A 14,658-nucleotide genomic window follows, 5' to 3' on the forward strand; every position below is an offset into this window, starting at 1 on the left:
GAGTATTTAAAATAGTCAGGTACCAGTGTTGACACGGTTCGTTAGAGCTTGCATAGAAAAAGGAGATAAGTAAGTATAACTCAACACTAGTTGACAATCGTGAAACCATAAAAATAAAAAAAATTTATAAATAAGACTGCAGAATGTTGCACAAATCAGGAACATTGGTGACCTTCCGTCAAACAATGGCAAACTTTCCGTACAGTCTTATATCAATGAACATAATATTATTCTTTGAACTAATTATGTAGGAATACTCCATTCACATTCATTTTAGCAGTCGGTTGGCCATGAAATAATTTTCTCAAGTTTTTGTAACTAGAACGGAGTAAGGTTGGCACTCATGAAATGTCGTTAATGTCATAACGCCGCTGCCACAACTAATATAAATTTTTATTACGAAAATGCCGAAAGTGATTGAACAAAAGAGACAGGGTTTCAGGAAGTGCTATTTAGAATTCAGGTCCCCTCATTCAAATAGTTATACCATATTCTAAAATCCACAATACGTCAGACGGTAGCGAACATATTCAGTGTAAGAGAATTTATATGTTTCATGAATCTAAACGACTTACATTTCAGCTGAACATTTCCACAATCAGAAAGATTGTGAATGAAGAGGATGACAAAGAATTTCCTTCTATTGGGAGACCCAAAAATGTGGTGGCATTTGAGAATTAATGCGAAAAGTTTACTACAGGATTTTCGATGAATGTCATCGTAGAATAAGTTCCCGAAAATTGATTTTTCTATTTTTCATTTGACTTGTCCTATACATTGTAAATGTCTCAAGGTACCAATAAATACCTAATTATTATAATTGTATCAATGTATTAAGATGAACAGCCACAAATACGCGCCAGTTGTCCTATTAATTGCTTATTCATGTGAAATTTTTGTTCAAAGGTGAAGTTCATCTTGACTTGTAACTTCCTTTAATTCCTTTTACTTACATTGATGCAAAAAGATTTTTGTTGAAGAATTTAACATTCTTGTAATTATCTGTTAATTCCTTCGGGAGATACCCATTCCAACCACTGCATCATATGCATTTAATCTTCGGGTTAATATTTTTGAAATCTACAACTGATGTAACGTATTCAAAGTTGAGCCAAAGAAAATAACGAACATTTTCCATGCAAATAATTGCTTTCAATCAGTTTGTATAAAATTCAATTATGTCAGTCACATATTTTCCCCAGAGATTCGACATTGTGATAAAATACGTAATAACAGAAACTTTTACGTATAACGGGCAACATAGCGTTGATTTAAATCCCAAAAATGTTTTAACAAGCTTCATAACCCCACATTTTCGTACTATACAGAGTGAAATGTATCAAATTTTCATGGCCAACCGAAAGCTAAAATAAAAGTGAATGGAGTATATGTAGTTGTTTTATGCGATGATTCGTCGAGACATCGGGCCATCAACCGACCGATGACCGTATTCGCGTGGTTGACACATATATGCATTGCAACTATCAGCTACAGCAAAATGGTCAGTCTGGGGAATGACCGCCATACTGTGAGATCTAATAGCTATTAGACACGATACCACTCAAAGACCAGCAATTATTCACCTAAACTGTTCCCTTAACCATGCTTGACGATGACAGTGTTCAGTCCGAATGTACCTTGTAGTGAATTGCGATTACTTGAAAACAGGGGTAGTTATAAAAAGAGGGTGAAAGGGGAGGGGGGGGCGTTTTGTTCTACCTTTCGAACCGTAGGTGCAAATAGAACATTCATGTTGATAAAATATTAATATTTTCCTTGACTTGAAGATTACTCTTTTGCTACTGGCATTTTGGTCCCATCAGGTTATAAATTGAAATAAGAAGTCGAAAAATATCATATTTTCCTGAATAAGTTGGGAGAATCAAATGTTTCGGAAGAAAAACGAAACAATTCTAAATAAGGAAAGTTGACAACCATCCTGTAATAAAATCAATTAAAAAATTGAAATAAACGATTTGCTCCTGTGTAAATTCTTGCGCTAATTTTTCAGGAGCAAATCAAGTAGAAAAAATTGTTGCCTGACAATGAACTGAAAAAAGAACAATGAAATTATAATTATATATAGCAACGTTTCGGAGTCTACATCAGACTCCTTCTTCAGACGAAAATCAATTTCCGAAAATCTTCTGAATTGTAGCTTTTATTTGACGTTAATTGTTAATACATAGAATAAGAGACTGCATAGAAACGTTGATTCATTTAATTTTGAAATTACCGGATGACAGTTCCCTCTTCAGTAAATTATAATAATCCAAATATAATCTAATCCTACGGAACAATTGGCCAAATTATTATTTTGATCCAACAAGATGTTGGACTCTTTAATCTTTCGTTTGTAATGATCCGGTTCTGTCATGAAAATTTTAGTGTTATTCCAATCTATCACGTGGTCTCCTGTATTAGAACAAACATGATCTGCGTTCTGTGATCTATTAATTTCTCTATTTTTAATATTATTTTTATGTTCGCGTTTTCTTATTTCTAGAGGTCTAGACGTTTCACCTGTATAAGTTTTACCACAAATACAGGGAATATTGTAAAGGTCTAACCGAAATCATAATAATGATCAGGAACAACCAACAAACCGTCAAGAACAACCAAATTTATTGAACGTAATTCCTTATTTTAATTTCCTTTCAGAAAAATTGGAATAATGGGTTCCAAATTCAAAATAAGAACTGTTTTCAAAACACAGAATGATTTAAGATCTATTCTCAACAAAAACTAAACCTTTGAATAAAAACCAAAAATCAAAAAAATTATATTTACAACATTCCCTTCATTTCGTGGTAAAACTCATACAGGTGAGACCTCTATACCACTTGAAATAAGAAAACTCGAACATAAAAATAATATTAAAAATAGAGAAATTAATAGATCACAGATCGCACATCATGTTTGTTCTAATCATAGATTAATAAAACGTTCTAATACAGGAGACCACATGATCAATTGGAATAACACTAAAATTTTAATGATAGAACCAAAAACGGAAAATTAAAAAGTCCACGTGTATTTTGTTGGATCGAAATAATAATTTGACCAATTGTTCGGTAGGAATAGATCATATTTAAATTAATTAACTGAAGCGGGAACTATCATCCGGTAATTTCAAAATTAAATGAATCAACGTTTCGATGCAGTCTCTGTTTCTATGTATTGACAATTAATGTAAAATAAAAGCTACAATTCAAAATATTTTCGGAAATTGATTTTCGTCTGATGAAGGAGTCTGATATAGACTCTGAAACGTTACTATATATAATTATAACTTCAAAGTTCTTCTTTTCAGTTCATTGTCAGGCAACAATTTTTTCTACCTGATTTGCTCCTGACAAATTAGTTCAAGAATTTACGCAGGAACAAATCATTTATTTCAATTTTTTACATAATTTTGTTTTGATTGGGAGTGAAAACCCTTAAAAGTTTCAGAAAATGCAGAATCCTCCCAGATTGAATTTCAATCGACATAATGCAAAATTATACTATTCATAAATCTTCGAACACAAAATGATCTTAACTCAACACCAACAGAAGATGCTATTTTATTATTGGATTTTATTCATCACATCATGTCTAATAAAAATACTTCATTCAAAAATGATTGAGATCTAGGCTGACTATGAACAATCGCACCTAAAGTCAGATTTTGAGTTACGGAATTCAGGTTCGTATCGAGAATAAACACCGAACCATAAGACCGATTACATGTCAAGTAATATTTTGTACCATTGTCTATGTTGATTCTTGGTTCAAACGAACAGCTTGAGGAAAAAATCGAATAATCTTTGAATACTGACAAAATTTTCTATGAATTTTAGTATTTCTTCATATCGAATAATTTTTAGGTAACATTAATTCTTTTCTCTTCTGTGATTGAAACAACAGAAATTATTGGAGATGTTATGTGGCCCGTTATTGAAATGCCTCTGGTCTTTCAATGCCCACAGGATGTAAATATAATTCTTGAAAGGAGTATAATTATCTGTCTCTTCTATCTGCATAGAATGAGATGAAGTATCACGTTCTTTACTAGCGAGTTTTATATGGAAAATACCTATCCTTTTGACATAAATAATAAATGATTTTCATTTATTTTCATGAAGAAATAATAATTATTATATATATATATATATATTATATTATATTATAATTCAGATTATGGAATCATAATGAAATATACCTCGGATATTATAAGGAAATAGGATAGGAATAACTCACATCAACAAGATTCAACACTGAAAATATTTCCCACGTAGCAATTCAATCATTAGAGTTTCTATGAAATTATCATCAATGAAAATGTCTGAATATGTAATACCTTCTGTAACAAGAATATTGTTCGAAGTGAAACTTACCAATCGTTTCCTGTTTTTGCTACGTTTTGTCTCTTTCTTCCTGTTTGATGTGGTTTTGGTTCTGCAACCATATTGACATCTGAAAAAAGATATAAATGAATTTTTAGATAATCCAGGATTAACCATATCATAAATAATAAAATTGATATTTTTGAGAGTTTGAGACTTAAATCAATTTTTCTTCTTAGCCATTTCTGAGAAGAAGAAGAGAGAACTTCTCGAATAATTTTTCTTCTTCAAATTATTATCGCAATTGGTTGCATTTTTGGAAGAAATATTCTAACGCATTCAATTAAAAGAGATAAAAGTACGAAAATCATTCTTCAATATTGAGAAGACTTCTAGTTAACGATGAAAAAGTATTTCTTATCATAAATCATACTGAATGAACTAATGATAGAACGAAATTATAATTATAATCGGAGTGATGAATTTTTTGTCAGTTGATCAATCTCAAATTGTAATCGGTCTACATCTAAATGACCCAGACAAGGAATTTGTATTTTTTTTATGCCAACCCTTATGTTTGTATAATGTTCTAAAGGCAATACTTGGTATGTGAACGAATGTCTATCGAGTGTTCGAGGACAAATAACGCTAAAAGAATATAGTTGTATTTATTTACACAGAGCGATTAGAAAGAAGCTAACAGGGTCTCTTTCTTTTCTGGCGGAGATCCTGTATCTACTTGCCAAATAACCGAATAGGTACTAATATCAATTTATACTGGTTTCTGAGTTTTGTGTTTGAAAATGAGTTCAGAATTCATTTGGAAAGATGTTTGTTCTGAATATAGCTAAATCGGTCAATGCATTAAATGAATAGGTCCCACTGATTTCAGGTGTTGACAACAGCTGAGTTTGTAAAACTTTTCCACATATCCGACTCATCCAAAAAGTGACTGAATAGTTTATATGATTTATAAAAAAATATTTCTCCACCAAAACATCATTCAAATCACCATTGAAACAGCAATCGCAGTCTCTAGGAATCTATGACCAATTACATTTCTACACTGCCTAACGGCAGAAACCGAAATATTCATGTTGGTGAACACTGACTTGCGTTCGTTGGACCGAAATAATAGTTGATTGCTACTCGAATTGTTTGCAAGCCAGGAGCTCTAGATTCAAAGTACCGTATGTAATTCATGAGGAATTTCGTCCATCAATAATAGAACCAGAAATATGTTTCCTACCTCCTTTTTCTTCATGAGGAAAAATATCTCCGATGTTTCTGGGTAGCCCACAGAGATTTCACGATCAGTTTTATCCAGCCGGGAATGAAGAAGGAATTTTATATGCTAGGGGAATATTCTGAAGGGACGAAGCGAGATACAAAGTATCGCCAGTTATAGAAAACAACATTTTAAGCATTACGTGCTTGTCTGATACATTCGCAAAATTCAATAAGGCGATCAATCCTGAGCAAACGAACTTGGAAAAGTTAGTCGTGCGTGATAAACTCCTTTATCCGCAATACAGAATGCAGCATGACTTTGTCTCTTCGAAAAACATTACGAAATACGTGCTCTCAATATCATCAAAATGTGCTGTTCAACATCCACTTGTGACGAAAATAGATAATGACACTTTGAAATTTTATTATTTAACTCTTTTACTCATTATTAGTTTCTGTGGCATCAGATCAACTCTTTCCTAACTTAGCAAAATTTAAAACAAATTTTAAAGTCTTATTAGGGTTTTTTGAGTTTATCATTCTCTATTCTCTTACTGCCATTAGTGTCAGAGGTGAAACCACTTGAAGCTTGTTCATCTTACACGGCCTACACACCTTTGTTTTATCTGAAGAGAGGTAGAGAGGGAAGCACAAATTTCCATTATTAGAATTTCAGATCGTTACGTTGAAAAGGTAGATCGTGTAATGTCCTTTTATAGGGCCAGTTGAAAATGATTTTATTTGTTTGTCATTTGTAAACGTCAGTTTCCAAAAACACAATATTAATCAAGAAAGTTTATTTTATCAAGTCACTAACTTGTAAAACTGACAGTTAACTTGGAAAATTTTTACAAGTTACGTCCAGTTTCATAATCAAATTTAAAGTCACTTTAAGCTTAAAGCTTCCTTTAGTGTCATTTTTAGTAGGGTTAAAGGAAGCTTTAGAATTAAAGTGACTTTAGGTTTGATTATGAAACCGGCCGTAAGTAGTATTATTTACATTAGAAAATTTTGTTTTATCGTCATATATGTTGAAAATCATGGTATAATTGTTATTTCCAGTAACACAGATTTTTGATGATGAAAGAGTTGATACTGATGATGATGAACCATCTGTTGACTCAGAAACTGCTGAACTCGAGGACTGCAGAACGTTTGTACTCTCCTTACTACCAAATAATTTGCTAGACATTTCGATTTTTTTGTTGACCGAATCATCGACATAACTCGTCGCAATTTCGGTGCTCTTCCACCCTCCTGCACGCATTAATGCTAAAATATCTCCACCCGAATCCGCAACCATAGTGGCTCCAGTTTGCGAAAAGAGTGGCCGGTGAATAACTCTGGGTCTTTTAAACCTAAATATTTCGCTATTTGCTTTGGGACACCACCAATAGTGTGCTGGCCAGCATTAAGGGAAATGCACTTTCCATGTCGGTATGTCAAAAAAAATCTTAGGCTTTCTGTTCCAGGAGGCCGAAGATTTACATATTTTCTGTATAACATGCAGGGCTTGAAGCTGCAGCCATCATCGGTTATGGTGAATCTTCTTGTTGTTGAATTTTTTTTTCACAAAAAAGTATTTTCCCGTATCTTCTGCATCATTCAGGTTTAAGGAGAGAATTTCTTCACATCGACAACATCCAAAAATCCCAAATATTGTTACAATTTTCGGCAGCAACCACTGGTCATCAGGAGCATGTAAAAGAAATTGTTCAGCCTCTTCTTTACTTAATACCTTGGCCTTTTTTGGCGTATAACGCTCATTTTTTCGTTTCAGAAACGCTACATGATTTTTTGAAATCTGCAAATGACAACTAAACGTCATATTTTTCAATAAATTTTTTAAGGAAAACAAACCTGCGAACAGGGGCATTTTCTTTCATTTCCAAGCAGCTTTTCAGCATAGACCATTTTGCCTATAAAGTATTAGGGCTGAATCTAGCTGATAGTTGATTCAAGTAGACCAACAACACTATTTTTGTTTTGCCACTTTTTGAAGTCGTCGTATTCTCGCTCGTACCTTGAAGCTGATTTTGCAGGTAATAAACTTGAAGCTACACTGCTGGCTGCCTCAATAATTTCTTTGGGTACATTCATTTTCGCTTTCGCCAAAACAAATGTAAAGAAAAATAAACAGACATGTTCATGGCAACGCTTCCATAGCTTACGACATTTGCGACAAATTATTGAGATTTTTTTGGAATTTATCTAACCTTTTTACAAATGAGAAACAAATAAAATATAAAACAATACACGCAAGGTAACTGGTTTTACTGGCTCAAGAAGGTAACTGACTCGCCTGAGTCAGTTATATCCTCCATTCGCCAGTAAAAACCCTCTTACCTTGCTAGTAATGTTATATACTATTCCACTAGTAGCAGCTCCTAGATAGAAGTAGTGCATCCAATTCAGAAAAGGTACTGTTCAGAGTAGAGATTCCTACGAGAGTCTAGTATTCGAGACTCTCGTCTCGTCTCGGGTCTCGTACGAGAGTCTCGCAGTGGTCTCGTACTCTGAATATTTTGGACAATAGAGGAGTTTTGCTTCAGAATTTGAAAACTTTGGAATACTTTCTTCGTATTCATACCACTTTTTCGTTTTTTTCGATAGGTACAGGATTTCAAAAGCACGAAAAAATAGGGTGTTCTCGTTGAAAACTTCAACACAGTGATCCGAGAAGCGAACTTCTTCATTCTACTGCAATGAACAAACCAAGATGAACGCACTTTTTAAAACCTTTCACGGTATATACAGTATGTTTATGTAAGACTCAAGCTGGTGGCCTTCGGTAAATTTCGTGAATTATTCATGTGTGCGTTCATTCTGAAAACCGAATATATCGTAAATTGAAGCAGCTGTGGCATAAGCAAATAATAGTACGATTTAACCAGTAGGGATCTTGTGTTATGTAGCCTTCAATAAATTGGTGGAATAAGACTATTACTTAACGTGTTGACGATTTCCTTGGGACCGTTATTTTCCTTATACAGGATGATTCAAAACTCGAGGCGAAAAATCAAGGGACATATAGAGACTGATATTCTTGATTGCACGTAAAAAAAAATTTTGGGCGATGAGGCTTCGTTTCCGAGTTTTTGGACAATATATATATATATATATTCTTTTGATATAGAGCATTACAATCTTGAACAGCAAACAATAATTATAGCATGTGTATGAGATACAGTTTTGGCAGAGGTTAGCGTAATGGGATACCATACAAATTGGTGTATGATACAAGAGCTTAATGAAAAATCTCAGTAAAAAAACCCTTTCTCCCCGTGAGTGTTGTGGATTGTAATTGTTCACGAAATAAGCTGAAATATTCCATATTGAAGGGCATCTCGCACTGCAAAAATTGATTCTTTCTCCAACAAAAAGGAAAATCCAGAAAGTCTTCTCCAAGATACCAGAAACTTTTATCTGAAATAAAGAGAAAACAAAAGCAGAAAAACGTAAAATAATAAAATTAGATTCAATATGCTAGATTGACCTAAAATTGACAACCCAATTCAAAAAAGATTCGGAAACTGCATGTATAGCTCTAAAACCATCCTGAAATTTATAAATTGGACAATGATTAACTATAGATGATTTATGGTTTCTTCTGGTTCCCCGCATTCACAACTAGGGCTTTCAACTGAATTCCACCTGAAAAGCATGCTATTGCAACGTCCGTAACCTGTTCTTATACGATTCAGAATACACCATATTTTCCTGGGAAGATCAAAATCAGGAACTCTATTCGAAGGATCAGTTACTAATTCTTTTTCGAAAATAGTGCACCTATTCCATTCAGACTGCCAAAGGTCTTTGTCCCTTATGTTCGAATTAAGAAAAGAGTTGGACCATAAAGGTTTACGCGACTTCAGTCTTGGAATGGTATTTTCGGGAATATAGGATAGAATTGGGAACGAGTCGGGATAGGATTGGAATTTTTTCCAGGAATTCATAACCGCAGTCTGTCTACGAATATGAGGCGGTAAAATGTTTGAAAGAACTGGTAACCATTGAATATGTGAAGATCTAATAGTTTCAGTTATGGTTCTCATGGAAAGATTCAGTTGTGCATCAATTTTCTGCACATGAGCACTATTAATTCAAACGGGGCAACAATATTCAGCAGCCGAAAAAACCAAAGCTAGGGCTGCCGTTCGAAGAGTGGCAGCACCCCATGAAGTACCAGCTAGTTTATGGAGAATATTATTCCTGGTTTTTAACTTTAGACGCAAACTTTCCAAATGGGCTTTGAAATTCAGCGAGGAATCCAGCTTAACTCCTAGATATTTCGGATTGAAGTTATGTTCCAAAAAAGAATTACCGAAAACTACACTCAATTTTCTATATTTTTGATGATTATTCAAATGGAAACACGAAACCTCGGTTTTATTTGGGTTATAGGACGCAAATGCCACTCGAAAAAGTAATTCCTCAAAATTTCTAAATCCGTAGATAAATTATTTTCTATGCATCTAAAATCAGAATGACGGAAAGCGAGGGCAATATCATCAGCGTAAATAAATTTTTCAGAAGATGTTTTTGTATGCAACCAATTAAATTTCATAAATTACCACCGCATGTTGGACGAAATGTTGTCGCCTGGTTAAACCAGAATTTCAATGGTGGATGGATTGGTCGGCGTGGTCAGTTGATATGGCCAGCGATATCACCTGATTCGAATCCTTTGGATTATTTTGTATGGGGACATTTGGAACAACAAGTTTACGCAGTGGAAATTAATGATAAAGAACAATAAATGGAACGAATTATTACCTAATGCAGTCGAATCCACTCAGAATAGGCAAAACATGCAATTAGTGTACAATTCCCTTATTCTGCGTTGCCAAGCATGTATCGATGTTAATGGAGGCATTTTGGAGCATTTGATTCAATTTTTTTCTGTATTTCTATCCGCTATTAAAGTTTAAAATTGATGACATGCAGAAATTTTGAACACTTATATCTCGAAAACAAGGCAATATCCAAAAATTTTATTTTACTTTTTTTATCACGAATAGCAGCCTATATACGTTCCTCAATTTCTCGCCTCGAGTTCTGAATCACCCTGTATTTGAGAAAATATTGTTAGTTAGCATTCAATGATTATATACATGGTGATTCATAATTATTGGGACATACACTAAGGATAGAAAAATAACGATAGGACAAATATGCCATGAAAAGACTTTGCTGTGGGAAAAACAAATAGAATGTTAAAGTTGAACGACAATAGATTATAATAACACAGCAAGAATAATTCACTTGACGAAATAACATTTAGCCACCCAGCATAATTTTTCGGACATTCGAAAGCATACTCTTCATAAATTAAAAAAAATTTAAATTTCCTTTATGAAGGAAAAGAGAAATAAACGTTTGTGTTTGTAGAAGGCTTCATATAATACCTTAGTACCTACTTCGAATTTCAATTTTTATATTCTGAAATTTTTCGTGATGTTATGACCAGAATTAACCGATTAAAACTGAAAAATCGAGAAAATTTGTCGGGAAGCACTCTAATTCAATAAATTTAAAAAAATTATTGGTATTAAAATTATACTTCCGAAGGCAAATAATTAGACAATATTACCCGGTAGATCTAGAGTATGTTTTATAATTATAATTAGATTTAAATATTCCGCTTTCACAAAACCTTATGTGGAGGTCCTATACTCTAGCACAATCTGATCAAATTGCGATTATCTCCACATTTTCCTATTCCGGATAACTTCCAGTAGTGACTTTGACTTTGCAATTGAAAAGGAACTATTACAGTTTCAGTTAAGTTGATGATGAAACTATACCCGAAACGCCATTGAGTTATATAATTCATGTCATTATGTATAGGGGTCGAAGTTGTTTCATCAAACTTAACCTATCCTCAATTATAAGAGCCATGTCATCTGCATAACCATAATTAGGTACTGTATCACCTAGTATATGAAAATAGAGGCGTTAAAACTGAACATGGTGTATGAAGTCTGGTTCAGAAATCAAACAGAGTATGTTGGTCAACAATAAAATGAAATCGAATAAAAAATCCGTCAGGTTTAAACATAGACCTATAAAACACATGGACGCGCCCTTCCAGTGAGTTTCAATAGCCACGAGTGCGGCCAACATGAGATGGAGCTAGTATGGGCAAGAAAACGTTGCTTAGAACGCCTTAGCGCTAAGCGTATACGATTTATTTCGATTTTTTTTTAATAATATATGGAAAATTAGAAATGAAATTTGCTTAGAAATATTTCGATAATTGATTATAAACAAAATTCTTTCAATTTAGGTATTAATTTCCGAGCTATATTCGTATATTGGCGCCCGTTAGAGATAAAAACAAGTACCTATAATCGAATTTAAAAAATTGAACGAATATTAGTATCATTTAGATTGCGTTTAATGATCCAATTAGAACTAAAGAGCACAATTTTTGATTTCGGCAACTATTCCTCGGAAAATACAACAGATAAGTTCATGAAAAGTTTGTGAATAAATTGATTTGAACAAAAACAATTGAGCACATTTTTAGCCAACACAACATTCTGATTTCTTGTTGGTTCAATATCTGAAAAAATATTTTATTGATCAATATTGATCAAAAGGTTGAAAAATAGACATTACAATCAGCATACTAAATAATTTTTCAACTGAGGATAATTTTTTGGAAGCATATTTATATTTTGTCCCAATGGAAAAGCTCGCATTTTGGGCATTTATTTTCTCTTCTAATCTCAAGTGCTTCTTGAGTATTATTTTATCTAGATGAGAAAAGAATTGACATATATTTATTGATTTGAAATGAATAATTCAACTATGATATGATAAATCGATTAATACATTCGAAGTTACTATACCTGTGAAAGTTCACTTTATCTGTCTTTTCAACTCATTTCGTACTATTAATTGCACTCTACGAGGACACCATTATTACTTTCATAATAGAAAAAGGATACTACATTCAAAGTTGATCTAAAATTGATGAGAAAATTCTGAAAATTTCGATAAATACAAAGTGCAAACGAATGTTTTGCCCATACTAGCTCTATCTTATTTCGGCCGCACCCCCTCTCTCTCTACGCCGTGTCCATGTGTTTAATATGCCTATAAAACACATGGACGCGCCCTTCCAGTGAGTTTCAATAGCCACGAGTGCGGCCAACATGAGATGGAGCTAGTATGGGCAAGAAAACGTTGCTTAGAACGCCTTAGCGCTAAGCGTATACGATTTATTTCGATTTTTTTTTAATAATATATGGAAAATTAGAAATGAAATTTGCTTAGAAATATTTCGATAATTGATTATAAACAAAATTCTTTCAATTTAGGTATTAATTTCCGAGCTATATTCGTATATTGGCGCCCGTTAGAGATAAAAACAAGTACCTATAATCGAATTTAAAAAATTGAACGAATATTAGTATCATTTAGATTGCGTTTAATGATCCAATTAGAACTAAAGAGCACAATTTTTGATTTCGGCAACTATTCCTCGGAAAATACAACAGATAAGTTCATGAAAAGTTTGTGAATAAATTGATTTGAACAAAAACAATTGAGCACATTTTTAGCCAACACAATATTCTGATTTCTTGTTGGTTCAATATCTGAAAAAATATTTTATTGATCAATATTGATCAAAAGGTTGAAAAATAGACATTACAATCAGCATACTAAATAATTTTTCAACTGAGGATAATTTTTTGGAAGCATATTTATATTTTGTCCCAATGGAAAAGCTCGCATTTTGGGCATTTATTTTCTCTTCTAATCTCAAGTGCTTCTTGAGTATTATTTTATCTAGATGAGAAAAGAATTGACATATATTTATTGATTTGAAATGAATAATTCAACTATGATATGATAAATCGATTAATACATTCGAAGTTACTATACCTGTGAAAGTTCACTTTATCTGTCTTTTCAACTCATTTCGTACTATTAATTGCACTCTACGAGGACACCATTATTACTTTCATAATAGAAAAAGGATACTACATTCAAAGTTGATCTAAAATTGATGAGAAAATTCTGAAAATTTCGATAAATACAAAGTGCAAACGAATGTTTTGCCCATACTAGCTCTATCTTATTTCGGCCGCACCCCCTCTCTCTCTACGCCGTGTCCATGTGTTTAATATGTCTATGGGTTTAAATCGAGGGAGCGATCAAGACTAAGACAAAGCATAACTATGCGAAGGACTCTTTAACTTGACGGTTATCTCGATGGCGATGATATTTGTGATTGTTGAAAAAAAGAAAATACTCGAAACAAACATCAACTTATTTACAATCATGTTCTAAGGTGCTCAAAAAAAAAAAAATAAAATATGAATACAGATGGAAGATAGACTATACAAGATGTTCAGAAATTTTGAAAAATTTAGTCATAGATCCTCGAAACAATATTATTAGACTTGATTTTTATCAAAACAATCATCATGTGAAATGAGACGACATCGATTTCGCTCGGCATTCTGTACACGCTCAGGAGAGTATTTTTCAATATTTCATACCTGCACCATGGGTATTTGGTGGAATCGTCACTACAGCTTTATATTATGAAAATTCAACTACCAAAGTACACACAGATATACAACATATAAAATTGACACCAACGCATACGCCATTCTGCTACTCTCACTCTAAAACATTTTTGAGTTCTGATACTAAATCAGAAATATGAACAATTGTTACTTACTGCTTTATGGCGTTTTGCTGTTTTTGAAAATTTTCTATTATTTTTCCACCGTTATTTTTATTATGTGCATGTCAATGTAGTTGGCTTGGTAATAAAGCTTCAATACACGTTTTTAAATAATTTGTGAAAAATTGACACCTCAAACATTTTCAATGGACTTGAAACAACACCATGGTATAAGCCGAGTTATTTATAACTCGTTTTTTTTATTAGTTTCTTCTTCCAAATATATTGAGGGCAAGTTTGGAATAGCAAGCTTTTTGAAATCTTCAAGATTACATATTTAAAATGGCTCATTTGAATTGAAAAAATAAGGGTTTTTCTGGTTAAACCGGAGGTGCAGATGCGATATGCGTAATTGTTCTTTGCCTGGCAGAGTTTTACATATATCGCTGTTTT

General features: G+C 33.0%; 1 protein-coding gene across 1 annotated transcript in view; it reads right to left on the minus strand.

Moving 5' to 3' along the window:
• LOC123306806 overlaps positions 1-14,658 on the minus strand; it is a 634,033-nt gene that overhangs the window by 206,942 nt on the left and 412,433 nt on the right. The window contains exon 6 of the mRNA XM_044888961.1: positions 4,380-4,458. Coding sequence (XP_044744896.1) covers positions 4,380-4,458 — 79 coding nt within the window. The remainder of the gene's footprint in view (positions 1-4,379; positions 4,459-14,658) is intronic.

The sequence above is a fragment of the Coccinella septempunctata genome, chromosome 1 (genome assembly GCF_907165205.1).
Source record: "Coccinella septempunctata chromosome 1, icCocSept1.1, whole genome shotgun sequence".
In the NCBI taxonomy this organism is placed as follows: Eukaryota; Metazoa; Arthropoda; class Insecta; order Coleoptera; family Coccinellidae; genus Coccinella; species Coccinella septempunctata.